The sequence below is a fragment of the Trichoplax adhaerens genome, genomic scaffold (genome assembly GCF_000150275.1).
Source record: "Trichoplax adhaerens TRIADscaffold_46 genomic scaffold, whole genome shotgun sequence".
NCBI lineage: Eukaryota > Metazoa > Placozoa > Uniplacotomia > Trichoplacea > Trichoplacidae > Trichoplax > Trichoplax adhaerens.
Window position 1 is genome coordinate 13,742 of NW_002060986.1, and position 14,129 is coordinate 27,870.

The 14,129-nt window shown below is 36.9% G+C and overlaps 3 protein-coding genes across 3 annotated transcripts; 2 read left to right on the top strand and 1 right to left on the bottom strand.

The window, feature by feature from the left end:
* Positions 1-2,212: 2,212 nt before the first annotated feature.
* Positions 2,213-8,295, top strand: TRIADDRAFT_34083 (uncharacterized protein; the record flags this gene model as incomplete). The annotated part of the gene is made up of 22 exons (XM_002118333.1): positions 2,213-2,249; positions 4,142-4,200; positions 4,550-4,631; positions 4,799-4,896; positions 4,973-5,053; positions 5,126-5,155; positions 5,253-5,303; positions 5,377-5,478; positions 5,582-5,623; positions 5,713-5,769; positions 5,846-5,957; positions 6,033-6,153; positions 6,245-6,329; positions 6,465-6,500; positions 6,575-6,684; positions 6,757-6,854; positions 6,952-7,090; positions 7,281-7,368; positions 7,451-7,582; positions 7,758-7,829; positions 8,042-8,098; positions 8,224-8,295. 22 exons carry the CDS (start codon positions 2,213-2,215, stop codon positions 8,293-8,295), a joined length of 1,761 nt encoding a protein of 586 aa, XP_002118369.1.
* Positions 8,296-9,246: 951 nt separating this feature from the next.
* On the bottom strand, positions 9,247-10,903 carry TRIADDRAFT_36840 (uncharacterized protein). Its single transcript, XM_002118340.1, has 5 exons — positions 10,854-10,903; positions 10,468-10,606; positions 9,958-10,037; positions 9,649-9,734; positions 9,247-9,378 (listed from the first exon to the last, which is right to left on the bottom strand). Exons 2-5 carry the CDS (start codon positions 10,598-10,600, stop codon positions 9,285-9,287), a joined length of 393 nt encoding a protein of 130 aa, XP_002118376.1. The 5' UTR covers positions 10,601-10,606; positions 10,854-10,903; the 3' UTR covers positions 9,247-9,284.
* A 1,699-nt stretch (positions 10,904-12,602) lies between these two features.
* TRIADDRAFT_34100 (uncharacterized protein) lies at positions 12,603-13,823 on the top strand (the record flags this gene model as incomplete). Its single annotated transcript, XM_002118334.1, has 3 exons — positions 12,603-12,672; positions 13,482-13,593; positions 13,757-13,823. The coding sequence occupies 3 exons, from the start codon at positions 12,603-12,605 to the stop codon at positions 13,821-13,823; spliced, it is 249 nt and encodes an 82-aa protein (XP_002118370.1).
* Between the last annotated feature and the right edge of the window lie 306 nt (positions 13,824-14,129).

Genomic DNA, 14,129 nt, shown 5'->3' on the forward strand with positions numbered 1-14,129 from the left:
GCAGAGTGTTCAGAATAAGATTAACTCTGATATAGGCGCTAAAAAATTAGAGTAAGTATACAGTACAGTACAGTAGAATAGAATATTCATTCATACAGTACACGTTATTCCTATTGCTTACTGTACACTCTGACCATAAAAGTCCCTACAGTATGCTACATTGCTACTAGCATATGTAGACTCATATGCATCAATATGTGACAGCGTCCACGAACTACAGTACTGTACACTGTACAGTACATTGCGCAATCATGAACTGCTAGAAATTTCTACTACCCGACGGACCATTGATCTGTGTGTATTCGTCATGTCCTTGAACCTGCTGGAACTTCTTCCGTTCGATGGTTCGATGCTTATACTCTACAGTGTACAGTACAGTACAGTACAGTACTGTACTGTACGCGACTGAGTCAATTGAACTATTGTACAGTACAGTATCAACTACTAGAAGAACCTGAACTGGACCAAACCTGAATTGGAATAGACACTGATCAGTGATCATCCGTCGACGGACAGACATTTCCGCCCTCATCTCGTCTCGTCATAACGTTGTGCTAAACACTTCGTTATGATCGAATTGTCATATGCTGATGGTCGATTTTGAATTGACTGATTTTTTTTTCTACGTTCAGTAATGTTCCATTGAATCCTATTATCTATGACTCAGTTCTGCTTCAAAACAGCTGTAGAAGATCGTCGATGTTATTTAAATTAGGACCAGTGATTGAGACACGGAAGATCCATGCCAAGTAGCCATTTTTGGATATTGACGGCAGGGACTACTGGAAAGAAGAGAAAGGGACGAGACACGGCCGAAGCCTGCAAAAAATGAGAAGGCCGACTTTTTGACCGGCATTGTAGAATACACTACGGCTGTAACCCTACACTGTACAGTACTGTACTGTACTGTACATTAAGCTGGCAGAGAACTTGCAGCACGGTCGTCTACTGTACAGTGTACACCACTGTGCGGTACTGTATAGCCCTTACCGATGGTGAGTACAGTTGAAATGACTAGCAGGAAAGTCGGGCCTGTAGGATATGATCATTGTTGACCACCTCATTGCTCAATGAGTGAGTCAATGCTCATTTGGTAAGCAAAGTCGATCTGTCCGTTTGTCTTGCTTCCCCTTTCGGCTTTCCTTCCTCTAAAATGGTCTTGTAGCAGTCCATGATTACAGCACTGTACTGTAGACGACAAAGCGGAACGTACTGTACTGCAGGCTAGTGTCATCTAGCTGCGTCGTTGAGTACTTCACTGTACGCATTACTCAACCATTTTTCCCCTCTGATAAACAAGAGATGGGATTGGAAATCAACTCACAGTACCAACAATGTCCAGGCTGGTGACTTGACAGTATTGATCGCTATATCCTCGGATTGGAAATACTGTTTCGTTCAGGAATTAACTGCGATTGCGACCTTACTTGCCTACTGTCGAAGAAATTTAGAGTTCATTCTTAGAGAGGAAAAATCATACAGTAGTCTCTGTCATTAAAAGGTTGCTTTGCCATCGGTAGTCCTCTACTACTGGTAAGAGTAGCGTTCGGAGATCTGGCACTGCAGTAGTCTACAGTGCCAGACTACCAGTGTACAGTACCAGACTACCAGTTTACAGTACCGGTGTACTGTACAGTACAGTACCAGAATACCAGTTTACAGTACCAGACTACCACTGTACAGTACAGTACCAGACTACCAGTGTACAGTACAAGACTACCAGTGTATAGGGTGTCTCATAAGTCTTTCCCACTGTTTGAAATCATATGAAATTATAGTTTCAAGTCCTTATTAGACAAATTTGGTATCATTTGTACACTGTACAGTAGCAGACTACCAGTTTACAGTACCGGTGTACAGTACCAGACTACCAGTGTACAGTAGCAGACTACCAGTTTACAGTACCGGTGTACAGTACTAGACTACCAATGTACAGTACCAACCCCTTCTTACTACTGTACTGTATCAACTCAATCAGCACCAATAGACGGTAGCAGTATGGACACTGGACAGGAGCATGAGTGTCCAAGTCAAAGCAAATTGGGGATACACGACTACCGCACTAGAGATAACCCACTGGTACATGAGTACAACAGCCAATGGACTGTAGCGTGATTGCAAGTGAGAATCAACCATCGATCGACCAATACCGGTAGGCAAGTTGCCATACTTGATGTACTAGTGGCGGCGGCTGTAACGGAAAGGCAAAAAAATGAAGAAGGATGTCAGAATATTGCTGGTAGGAGATGGTAAGTCGTTAGTTGAAGGGAAATTGCCATGGGATAATATCACTCAAAATATGGACAAGTTTTATTCCACCTGCTATTCGTCATTTGTTGTAGTCGATCTATACTTGAAGCTATTTTCATCAAGTGAATCGTCATACAATGATCGCCCTGGGTGTACAATGTACAGTACAGTATAGAGGGATAGAGGCTGTAGTGGGCACTGCTGCATGCCAAGAATTCACAGTGAATCAAGCATGGCTAAAATCACAAGCTTTGCCTTCAGTTAAGCGACTACGATTATCGGTAGAATCATGACAATTAGAATGCAATGGCAACACATAAAAGTAGCCTATGCTATGTAGAATGCTGTATAGAAGGTGACATGATAGTACGCAATGCACATGGTATGGACAAGTGGACATTGAATGGTAGAAAAGGATTGGCGTCTTCAATGCAAAAGTTGATATTCAAATGCAATCATGTTAGCGATTGACAATTAGCCAAGCATGAAGTTAACAATCACTGCTGCGTTGACACCAGGAAACTCGGATTCAACCTCTGACTTTAAAGCTTTTCCAATATACTGTACTGCAGCACAGTCCGTATTCAATACTCTCCTGCTTTGAAGATGGAGTATATCAATGGATTGATTGAAATACTCGTAGGTGATGATGATTCATGCAGAGACAATTCAAGGCCAAAAATAATTCTTTTTTTCCCTTGAATTGTCCCTGGTGTATGTAACAATACTTGTATGTTAATCCATGGTTAGTATGGGGCAATAGAATACAGATCTTGGAGTGCGTAAATCGGACTATTGTTAAGCAGACTAATTCCCAGTACTCTGTTAGGAAATCTATTGGTTTTTCACTTTGAAGATTTTCAATCCAATTGATGTAGTATCTATGACTTGGCATGGAAAGAGTCTAGACTGATCTTCCAAGCCGTGGGATAATCATAGTCATAGTCATTAATTAATAATAATTCAAGCTGTCATTCTTAGTCCTGAAACTCGTAAGAATGCAGCTGGTTGTTCAACTCAAAGCTATTTTATCTATGATTGAGCATGGAAGGGGATCTGCTTTGATCATCGATGCTTGGTGGTAAGTTTCGTTACCTGATCCAACCATCCAAGTCATCAACTACAGTACAACGCGTGGCGAATAGTATCCGTTATTATGTAGAGCACAATACTAACAATAGTTACTTCATCGCTTACGAATAATTACAATTGCTACAACTTATAACATAGAATGTACAGCTAGTAATCAATGTGACATTTATGACCCCGATGGCCTTTGAATGGCATCATCAGCTTGTTGCCTACTACTTCTGGCATCTGTATACTGCTTTCATCATCATTGAACAAGATATTGTTTGTAGCATTGAAACATCTACAGACTCTTTCGTAACATCATCAATACCGTAACGAAATGGATACTATCCAATTCATTTTATTATAGTATGACCAAGGGTCTATTGATAAATCAGTTTTGTTTGATAGCTATCATTAACTGTTCATATAAAATACAATTGCTATACCATATTGAAGATGTGAAACGATACTGATTGAAAATCCTGGGATACTCTAGGGGTGTTTTTTGGTTATGGAAAGAATAATGACTATGGTTACTATACTACTATGATGCTAACGTTCATGATTATGTACTGTCTGACTAAACTATCCACCATCTATCGCACATGTTAATACATTCATCGAGTAATATGATTTCTAGCGTTTTTCATCAATTGAAATAATATTTGTTACCACAACTTCTACATTACTTGTCCTTTAATATACTTAAGCATATATTCGATTTTATGCCATGACTTTTATCCACTTTGAATTCCTCAAAATGTCCATTGTAGTCATAGGATATAAATAACATTAAATATATTTTTCCTGTTTGTAGCTGGATCCGGTAAGACATCTTTAATATCTTCGCTCGTTACTGAAGAATTCCAAGATCAGGTGCAGTATGAAAGATAAATCATTAAAAAGGATAAATTGTAAAATACATACTGTACATCCAAGTGATTCTGACTGTTAAATGTAGTGTTATGCCGGTTATTACCATCTTAAGTAAAATATGAAGTGTCAATTTTATTACCTGTATTAGTTGAAATTTCTCTTATATGACTCAATTAGGCTATAACTACTTTTCAATAGAGAAAGAATCATGAAAGGCTGTAATATATTCAGCTATTCTGTTAATCAATTATAGTGCTATTGATACTACTAGATAGTGATGCTATGATAAAACGCTCTCATTTGTAATATTACACCTTGACTTGCTACCCTCAAACTGTTTTCCTAACAGGTTCCGGATCGAGCTGAAGAAATTACAATACCTGCGGATGTTACGCCTGAAAAAGTTCCAACTCACATTGCTGACTATTCAGGTATTATATAATTGAAGAGAGTTCGATTTATTACAGGCATTTCATGTCTCCTTCAGTTTTGATATAAGTTGTATGGCATGGATTTAAGTTTTAATAACCAGTAATAATACAGCATATTTATAAGGCTGTATTTTTGGATCATTAATGGTAAAATATCTTACTAACAGAAAAGGAGCAATCCGACGAGGATTTAACCCATTCATTGAAACGAGCCAATGTCGTATGTCTTGTATATGCCGTTAACAATGAAGAATCAATTGAGAGGGTTTGTTCGTTATCAACTAATTGCCTATGTTACGATCGTAACCTTAATGATGAATTATATATGTCTTTATTAACAGATAACATCGTATTGGCTGCCTTTTATTGAATCTGCAGTCGATCCAGATTCTAAATTACCCATTATCCTTGTTGGAAATAAGGTTTGCCATAATCGTATGATGATAGCAATCTTCAGCATAACCTTAAACATTATCAAATCATTTCCTTTGCAGAGTGACCTCGCCGAAGAAAGTAGCATGAGGGTGAGAAATTTACTGTATGCTTGAAATGTCGTATTTGTATACGATTTATAGCAATATAAAGTTGCCTCTGCTAACGGCCATTTATGAACTTCTATAGCGTATTTTACCAATTATGAATGAACACAAGATGATCGAAACCTGCATAGAGGTAGAAATACGTATGTAATAGTTTTGGTAAATTTTATAGCCATTGACCATATGCTATATTATTATGCCTAAAGTGTTCTGCTAAAGAATTGAAAAACATCACCGAATTGTTCTATTACGCTCAAAAAGCTGTATTGCATCCTACTGCGCCTCTTTATGCATCTCAACAAAAGCAGGTAAAGCTGCGCGTATACCTTGCATTATAAATACATTCAGTACGATGGGTAAGATTCTTATAGTCTATAAGAGTTCATGAAACCTTACTATTTTTCTTTGTAGTTGACAGAAAGCTGTAGGAAGGCACTAACGCGTGTATTCAAGGTAGCATTTGAAAACGATATGCAACATCATACAGTTATATCGGTTTATAGTTACCTTGATAGACTTTAAAACTTTTCTCCGTATTTAAGGTGTGCGATATGGATAACGATGGGGCGTTAAATGACGCAGAATTATTTGACTTCCAGGTAAACTAAAATATTGTCAATTATGCTTCAATTTTTGGCCAAAAGGAATCCGATGTAACGGTCTTCCATTTTACAGAAATATTTCTTCAGCACGCCCCTTCAGAATCAAGCCTTAAAGGATGTGAAGAATGTAGTTAAAAAAAGTAAAGGATCTGTAGGGGTAAATGATCATGGAATTACACTGGCAGGTACGAAGAAATAAGTGTAAGTGTACTAACAAGCTATTTGAGAGGTTAAAATCAATGTCTTTCATTTTATTACAGGATTCCTATTTTTACACACGTTGTTTATACAACGTGCAAGACACGAAACAACTTGGACCGTATTAAGGAAATTTGGGTATAACGATGATCTAGAATTTCGTGATGACTACATCTACCCAGAGTATGTTAACGCATGAAAGAAATAAATGTTAATAATCAACCTATTAATGTCTGCTTTGTATTCTTAATAAACTACCTGATTTACATTATAGTCTTAGAACAGGTCCAGACTGTGTTACGGAATTATCACAAATGGGATATCAATTCTTAACCCGATTATTTCACAAATACGATAAAGTTTGTAGTATATGATGCATCGCTTATTAATATAATTACTACCCTCACAACCAGATTTTGCGCTTAATTTAATTACATGATTATCTTTGCGGAATTGAAAAAGATGTAACTTATTCTATACATATTCTGTTATAGGACTTAGATGGAGCACTATCTCCAGATGAATTACGCGTAAGTTTAAACGTTAATTATTATTTTTGTATATATTCGTTTTCAATACCTTCATTGATTTATACTTCTTTCAGGATCTATTCAGTACCTGTCCTCGAATTCCGTGGGAAAAAGATATCATATATATGATTACAGTAAATAGTAACGGTTGGATTACTCTCGCCGGATTCCTAGCGTGGTGGTCGTAAGTCTTTTAAATATTCCTAATCTTTTACTATTACAGTTTCTTAAAAGAAGCGTTTTTTTTGTATTTAAGGTTGACTACCTATCGAAACGTGTCCTGTACATTAGAATATTTAGCTTACTTAGGTTATATAATGGGAGATAACGTCAATCAGCTTAGTGCTATTTCAGGTATGTTTGTAGCAGCTCAATTTTGAAATGCAATCGCAAGGCATTTATATTAGCGATTGCGAGTTTGTTATAATCACTTTCACCGTTGTTATTGCAGTCACTCGTAATAAGGCGAATGAACCCAACAGGAAACAACTATTAAGGAATATCTTAGTTTGCGATGTCGTAGGTGCTCCCGGCGTTGGCAAGGTAATTGACTGTCTTGATTTACTTTTGTTCTTTGAATACTGTAGTTAGTGCAAATCATTTAAATTATTAACATAGTCATGATTATTTTTCTTGTTATGTCTATTGAAAAGACATGCTTTCTACAAAGGCTGATTTGTAAGGTAATTTACTTAAGTATGCTGAAATGAGTAAAGATTTTCTTCAATGTTTGCCATTATCGTAATTTCCTTTGATCCAACCTGTTTGTTAGGATGGAAGTATTGCTGGAAGAAAATCAGAATACACAATTAATACCGTAGAGATTTATGGTCAGGAGCGTTATCTGGCGGTAAGGAAGCTTGAGATAGTATTTTACCAAAAACCATCAAAATATGTTATCTTACTTATTAGTTATCACAACTTTAATTGTCGATTCTAAAATTACTCAGTTACATGAAGTAAATGCCAATGATCCAAAAACCGCCAGCGATCTTGTAATGTTATCAAATGCTGACGCTGTATGTTTGGTGTACTCCAATTCAGACAAGAATTCATTTCAGTACATTGCAAAGGTCCATAAAGTAAGTGATGGGTAATCTATTTTAGTTACGTACTTATAATGACCGATTAATCATTCAGAGATTAATTCTGAAAGTATTTATCTCTCAATTAGGTTGGTCATTGATAGCGATATTTTTACACTGATTAAAAACTAATTACTTTTTGACATTCATTTATTGATCGTTTAAATTAAAGATATTGCAATCGAAAGTTACAAAACCGGTTATGATCATTGCTACCAAAAGCGATACACCCGCCGTAACACAAGTAAGCTGAATGGCGTTCACTATAACCTTTACCAAATTATTGTCTTTACACTTACACATGTAACGAAATACCAAGGGACCGCCATTTCACTTTCTATCTGTGTATTGCACTATTTATCATCAAGTAGTACCGCACGATGATTAGACGTTGATTGGCGTCTTAGGGCTAGACTACCAGTTCATATGAACTAAAATTAGGCAATTTTATTACAGAATTTTGATATGCAACCTTCTCAATATTGCTACAGCGAAAATCTTGGAAAACCACAGGTTCAGTAGTATTATTGATTTGTAGTTGTAGTTTAATGCTACTGTTATATAATTTTTAGTATTATTTCTTGGAATTGGACTTTAAAATCTCACTAATTTGGTATCAATTTACTTTATGTTTATAGTCCTTCTCCGCTACTGGTCGTAGGAACGCTAAAGTTTACAAGACATTGGCCACCGCTGCCGCATTCCCGTAAGTTACACTATACTGACCTAATCTGATGCAGTAGTTAAAATACGATGCGAGTAATGGTTTATAACTCAATGCGTGGTGTGCTATACAGTGTAGTACTTCTTAGATTTTAGTACTAAAATTGAGATGGTAACCTTGCTAAAACTCATTAACCAACGTTGTCAAATTTTCAACTCAGGCATTTACAAGGAAATACTGACGGCATTATGAAATCTCCAACGTTTCGTGTTGGAATGTCTGTAACACTTGCTGTTGCAGTAGGATTGTTAGCATATTTTACTTTCAAAAGATATTCCAAATCTTAATGCTTATAATATTATGCGAAATTGTCCTTGCATGAACATCCATGCGACGCGAATAATATATTTTAAGCTAACTGTATTAATGTAGCATCGAAATGTGATATAGATAGCTGTTAATGGTATCGGTATTTTGAAGTTTAGCGATGCAAGATCGTTAAATGCGAATCGTAGTACGGCGACATCTACTGACTTTCTAAAATTGGAATGAAATCACCTATTGTATTGCACTGTTCTAGTTTTGAGAATATTTTAATATTACAATTCTTACGAAAGCTAAGATAGATACATGATGGTAACTGCATCAGTATCTTCGAAAGGTTTATCTTTAGTATTTACTATCATTAAGCATATCATTTACTGGCTTAGGCTGTAGTCTGTATCTACCTGCGGTATATACACTTGTCTTTTTAGAAATATAATGTAGCAGTCCTGTTCATTTTGTACAAAGATTTGAAGTCACTGCCAAGCGCTTTGCTGCATTAAGGGATGCTATGATTAAAATAAAAAGTCATAACTATAACCGTTACGCTTTATATTTGCGTCAGTGATATATTGTTCGCCGCCAGAGGAAAAATATTTCGCACGGAAACAAGTATCACAGAGTATCTTTAAGCTCGAAGTCAAGCAAAATGAAACAGAAAGGTATCTTTCGAAGCAATTTTATTCTACATAAACACCAATATACAATTTACTAATAGAAAAATCCAAGAATTTTTCCACCAGTATGTTTACGCCTGGCCTCTTCGTGATCCATAATACCAGCTGATGTTGTTACCACTATAAATCTGTAATAGTTGGTTGAAAGTGCAGAAAGTTTAATAACAATATTCATCAATCCTTTGCAGGTTCACAATTTCCTCCATATACAGTACTGTACATTATGGCTACAATGTCCTAGCTATTGATAGTTGATGTACTAGTGTTGGCGTACTGCACTTTATAACTAATGCTACTGTCCATTTCCTTAAAGCGCGTAAACCAATGCTGACTGCATGCACCAGCGACTAGGACATTTAATGGATAAAACTGCAAACACGCGTATAGTTGGTACTCACCCAAATAAACGTGATGGCAATAAATTGTTAACCCATTTTTCATACTCTCGCTGAGCGATATCGAATCGAGGACTTACTACACCACACTATATAATAACAACGCAAGAATGATGAATTTCTCATAGGTGTTAGAAGGTTATAATTAGAGATGATCTAGAGAGCCATATCGAGTACCATTAACGCCAATTTACAAGTTCATCATAACTTGCATAGTATTTAATAAATCAAAAATCGTATGGCGTAGGTACAACACGTTTTCATCATCGAGTGCTGTATTACTGAGTAAGAACATATATAATACAAACTCACCTTATTCAATCTGCCGTTAAGATTTACAACAATTTTGCCACCTCTATGATCGTCGATAATTTCAAATTCCCCGATATAACCTATACAGTATGCGATCAAGCAGTCGTACGTTAGCGAATTCAAAGCAATTAGCCCTATTACTCCGTAGCATTTCATTTCGGTCTGGTGTAGAATAGAATGCATATCAACTCAAATGGTAGGGATTATTACGGATATGCCATTCTACCGGTACACCGTACAACATAGTACAAGCAAGGATACTGAACGGCAACAGTATGCTCTAATACGTTATTGTTAGACTTCAGTACTAGATGATATTTTAAAGTGTACCATGATATGCATATTAATACAGGCAATTTTGTACGAGTAAGAAATTCTCAATCACTATAGCCCTCATTACTGAAAAGGCCACATTCAAGCAGTCATCAAGATGAAAAAGACGTTCCGTGGATACTGGATAGCATTACTAATAAGGGAATGCTTTTGAAGTGGGGGTCAACTGGAACTTACCGTGCTTCATCATAACGGACAAGAACTTGACGATAACCTTTGAAGAAGGCCTAATCAAGACTTGGCGTTTGCCACGTTTTTCAGCATTGTAAATTGTTTTTAGAGCATCTGCCAAAGCGTCGATCTTAACCATTTTGATCTACAAGGGTAATCAAGCGAGCAATTAGCTTCCAAACGAGAAGAGCATAGAATAATCAAGTCAGCCATCTTTACCACGCGTATTGTAAAATTAAAAATATCACTATTTTACGATCAATTCTAGTCGAAAACTACAAAATAACTACATCAAGGGTAAGTACTGAACAAAATGTAGCCTAAAAATTAACATTAACACAGAATTGGTCAAGGATGTTGGAGATTAAAGCTTTATGGTTAAGGTCTCTTACCTCCTGTACATGGATGCTAGGAAAAAGAGAAAGATGATAGAAAACCACAAGGTTTTTCTTCCCTGTGGCAGACTCTTATGCGACTGCGCGATTTCAGCGGCAACATGTAAGCGACTTGGTGGTAGATCATGTGGCGCTGAGCAGCATACTAAGTAGTGTGTCACAAGGACTGTTTGGTAAGGTTGGTTTTCTTATTATACGTTTCGGACCATATGACCATTGACCAGTACAGTACGCTATACTGTACTCAGTGTACTGTACACTGTACACTGTACACTGTACAGGGCGCTACTCGCATAGCAGGGTTTATGCAAGATGATAGCGCAAGCGCCCACTGCTAAACCAACTGTAGACTAAGATAGATTTTAGTAGCCTTTGAGTACATGACACTAGTAAAAGAGATTATGGCTATTTGGAAAGGGAAATGGGATTGATTGCAGTCAAATAGAATTGATCCTATAGAGGCAAAATTTTTATGTTACGGCTTTTGAGTGAGAATTTGGGGTTGAGTAAGTCCCTGACTGTGTACACAGTACAGTACTCGACACACAGTGTACAGTACAGTATACTGTACACTGTGTACTGTACTCTCAGGGAGTGACAACTGACTTGTAAAGGGTGTACGGGTGTACAGTACAGTACGTACACTACTGTAACACGGACACACGGTACAGTACTGTCTGTACTCACAACGAACAATCGTAATTAATCGATTCAATTAAGTTAATTAATTAATTAATCGATTAACTTAAATAAATTAAATCGTATTGATACTACAGTACAGTTTTGTACAGTACACTCAAATAGCGTACTGTGTACTGTACACTCCAAACTGTGCTATCTACCGTTTCAGTCCTAGACATTCTCTTTTACCGCGTATTCAGCGCAGTGAAGGACAGTTACAGTATAGATATACTGTACGTACCTCTGAACATGACTGATAGGATATGGGATGATACCGTACAGTATGGCGTCGTCCATGACAGTAGCACTGTACAGTGTACAGTACAGTGTACAGTAGTGTACAGTACACTGTACATTGTACACTCCAAACTGTGCTATCTACCGTTTTAGTCCGAGACATTTTCTTTCTTTTACCGCGTATTCAGCGCAGAAACGGACAGTTACAGTATAGATATATTGGATGTACTCTGAACATGTCTGATAGGATATCGGATGATACTGTACAGTATGGTGTCGTCCATACCAGTAGCACTGTACAGTACAATGTACAGTAAAGTAGGGTACATTGTACTGTACACTCCAAACTGTGCTATCTATCGTTACAGTACAATGTACTGTACAGTGTACACTCCAAACCGTGCTATCTACCGTTGCAGTCCGAGACATTTTCTTTTACCGCGTATTCAGCGCAGAAAAGGACAGTTACAGTATAGATATACTGGATGTACTCTGAACATGTCTGATAGGATATCGGATGATACTGTATGGTGTCGTCCACGACAGTAGTACTGTACTGTACTCTTTGAATAATCGCATGAAATTTGAGGTACAGACTCTTAAAATAATGCATCATCGTTTAAGCTATTTACGCTGAGTATCTTGAGTAATCGGGTTATTATGGCTGGGCTTACTGTACTGTACTGTACAGTACAGTGTACAGTGTACAGTACAATGTACAATGCACTGTAAGTCGGTTGGGATCTTGGAATCGGTATGAAAGCTGCAAAAAAAGGACTGCAAGCCAATGTTCGACTGACCGCTAATGGTGATGACGCACAAGCACCAATGAATTACAGCAGCAGAAGATTTTCTCCTACACCTCCTGACAAAGGAAGTTTCCCTTTAGATCACGATGGTATGCAAGAATGTTGCACATTAACTGTACTTTGACCAATGTATGTGTATTCAATTCCAAACTGAAGCCTTTCAATCACTGTACTATATCATTGGCTGACTTCTGCATGGATAAAAAGGAAGAAAATGAAATTTTCATGCCACTGCTGAACTGATACAGCGTGCTGAAGATACATGCCTGCATGACATGGATCATTGATTATTTTTTGTATTCATTTCTAACCATCAGTCAAAAACAATCTAGTCTGCAATCTGCAATAATTCACCGGTGGTCTAACAATTATCATCAGCCAATATGGGTGGCAGATAATGCGATGTAGTACGAGTATCGGTAACGTGTTGTGCAATGTTTGCATGTATGTATAATTGTACTATATATGCACTAGGCAGAAAATTAATTACCAACACATTCTTGTACATTGTTATACCACCGTGGAGTATGTAGCACATAGAGGGTCTCTAGTGTAGCATGGCTACACCAGCTTAAGTAAACTAAATAGCAGTAATGGAGTTAGCATGCATAGCAATGGTGTGATCAAGCTTGATAGCAATCGAGCGCAGTCAGCCAAGAGGATGGATTGATATAGAACCTTATACTACTTGCAAATGGATATTATGAAAGCAGATGTTATAATCGTTCATTTTATTTTATCCTCAGCCAAGTATAAGACGCATACATGCGATGATGTAAACTGATTATGATAACATAATGATATCCATTCACTCTTGATCGATCTTATTTAATCCCTATCTTATACAGATAATAAGGATCATTTAAATTACTAAGTTGAAGCCTTGACATCAAATTAGGTGAATGTAAGACTTTTATGAAGACCTACATGCAATGCTTAGAAAAGAGTAACTATGAGCAAAGCGATTGCCGTAAGGAAGCTAAAGAATATTTGCAATGTAGAATGGATAGGTAAGATCAATTCAATCACTAATGCTGCATACAATTTCTTAGTAAAATAATGCACCTTGATCATGTTACACTGGCAATAGCCTGGGAAGTTCATAATGTTGTGTGTCAAATTATCTCTTGTCTAACGGTGATGCATATACTTTATTATATATCGGTTATGAAGGCAATTAATGGCTAAGGAAGACTTTAAGAATCTTGGATTTAAAGATGAAACTAAGAATCAAACTTAGATACCACGTCTGTAATTGCACCGTCTACTGAATATGCCTTTAGACGAAAATCTGAAGAATTGGTGTATACGCACATATGAAGAAATAGTTGGCGAAGAATATAATTCTTTTAATCCTATTCAAGTATACAATTCGGTCATTTGAAGTATCAGTGTAATGTTTTTGAAAGCAGAGAGATTACAATGCAACGGCGGCCGTTATCCTGCAATGATACTTTCCATCATTCTTTCTTTATAAAGCCCTCCATCAATTGGATCGTTAGTAGAGAACTACACGTATATCATTTAGAATACTATCATTACGGAA

Bases quoted from the DNA above. Each gene is read 5' to 3' on its own strand.
- TRIADDRAFT_36840 (XM_002118340.1), bottom strand. From the start codon at position 10,600: ATGGTTAAGATCGACGCTTTGGCAGATGCTCTAAAAACAATTTACAAT. The intron at 10,038-10,467 runs GTAAGTTCCAGT...CATACTGTATAG, and splicing joins GTCCGTTATGATGAAGCACG to GTTATATCGGGGAATTTGAA. The intron at 9,735-9,957 runs GTGAGTTTGTAT...GTTATTATATAG, and splicing joins TTAACGGCAGATTGAATAAG to TGTGGTGTAGTAAGTCCTCG.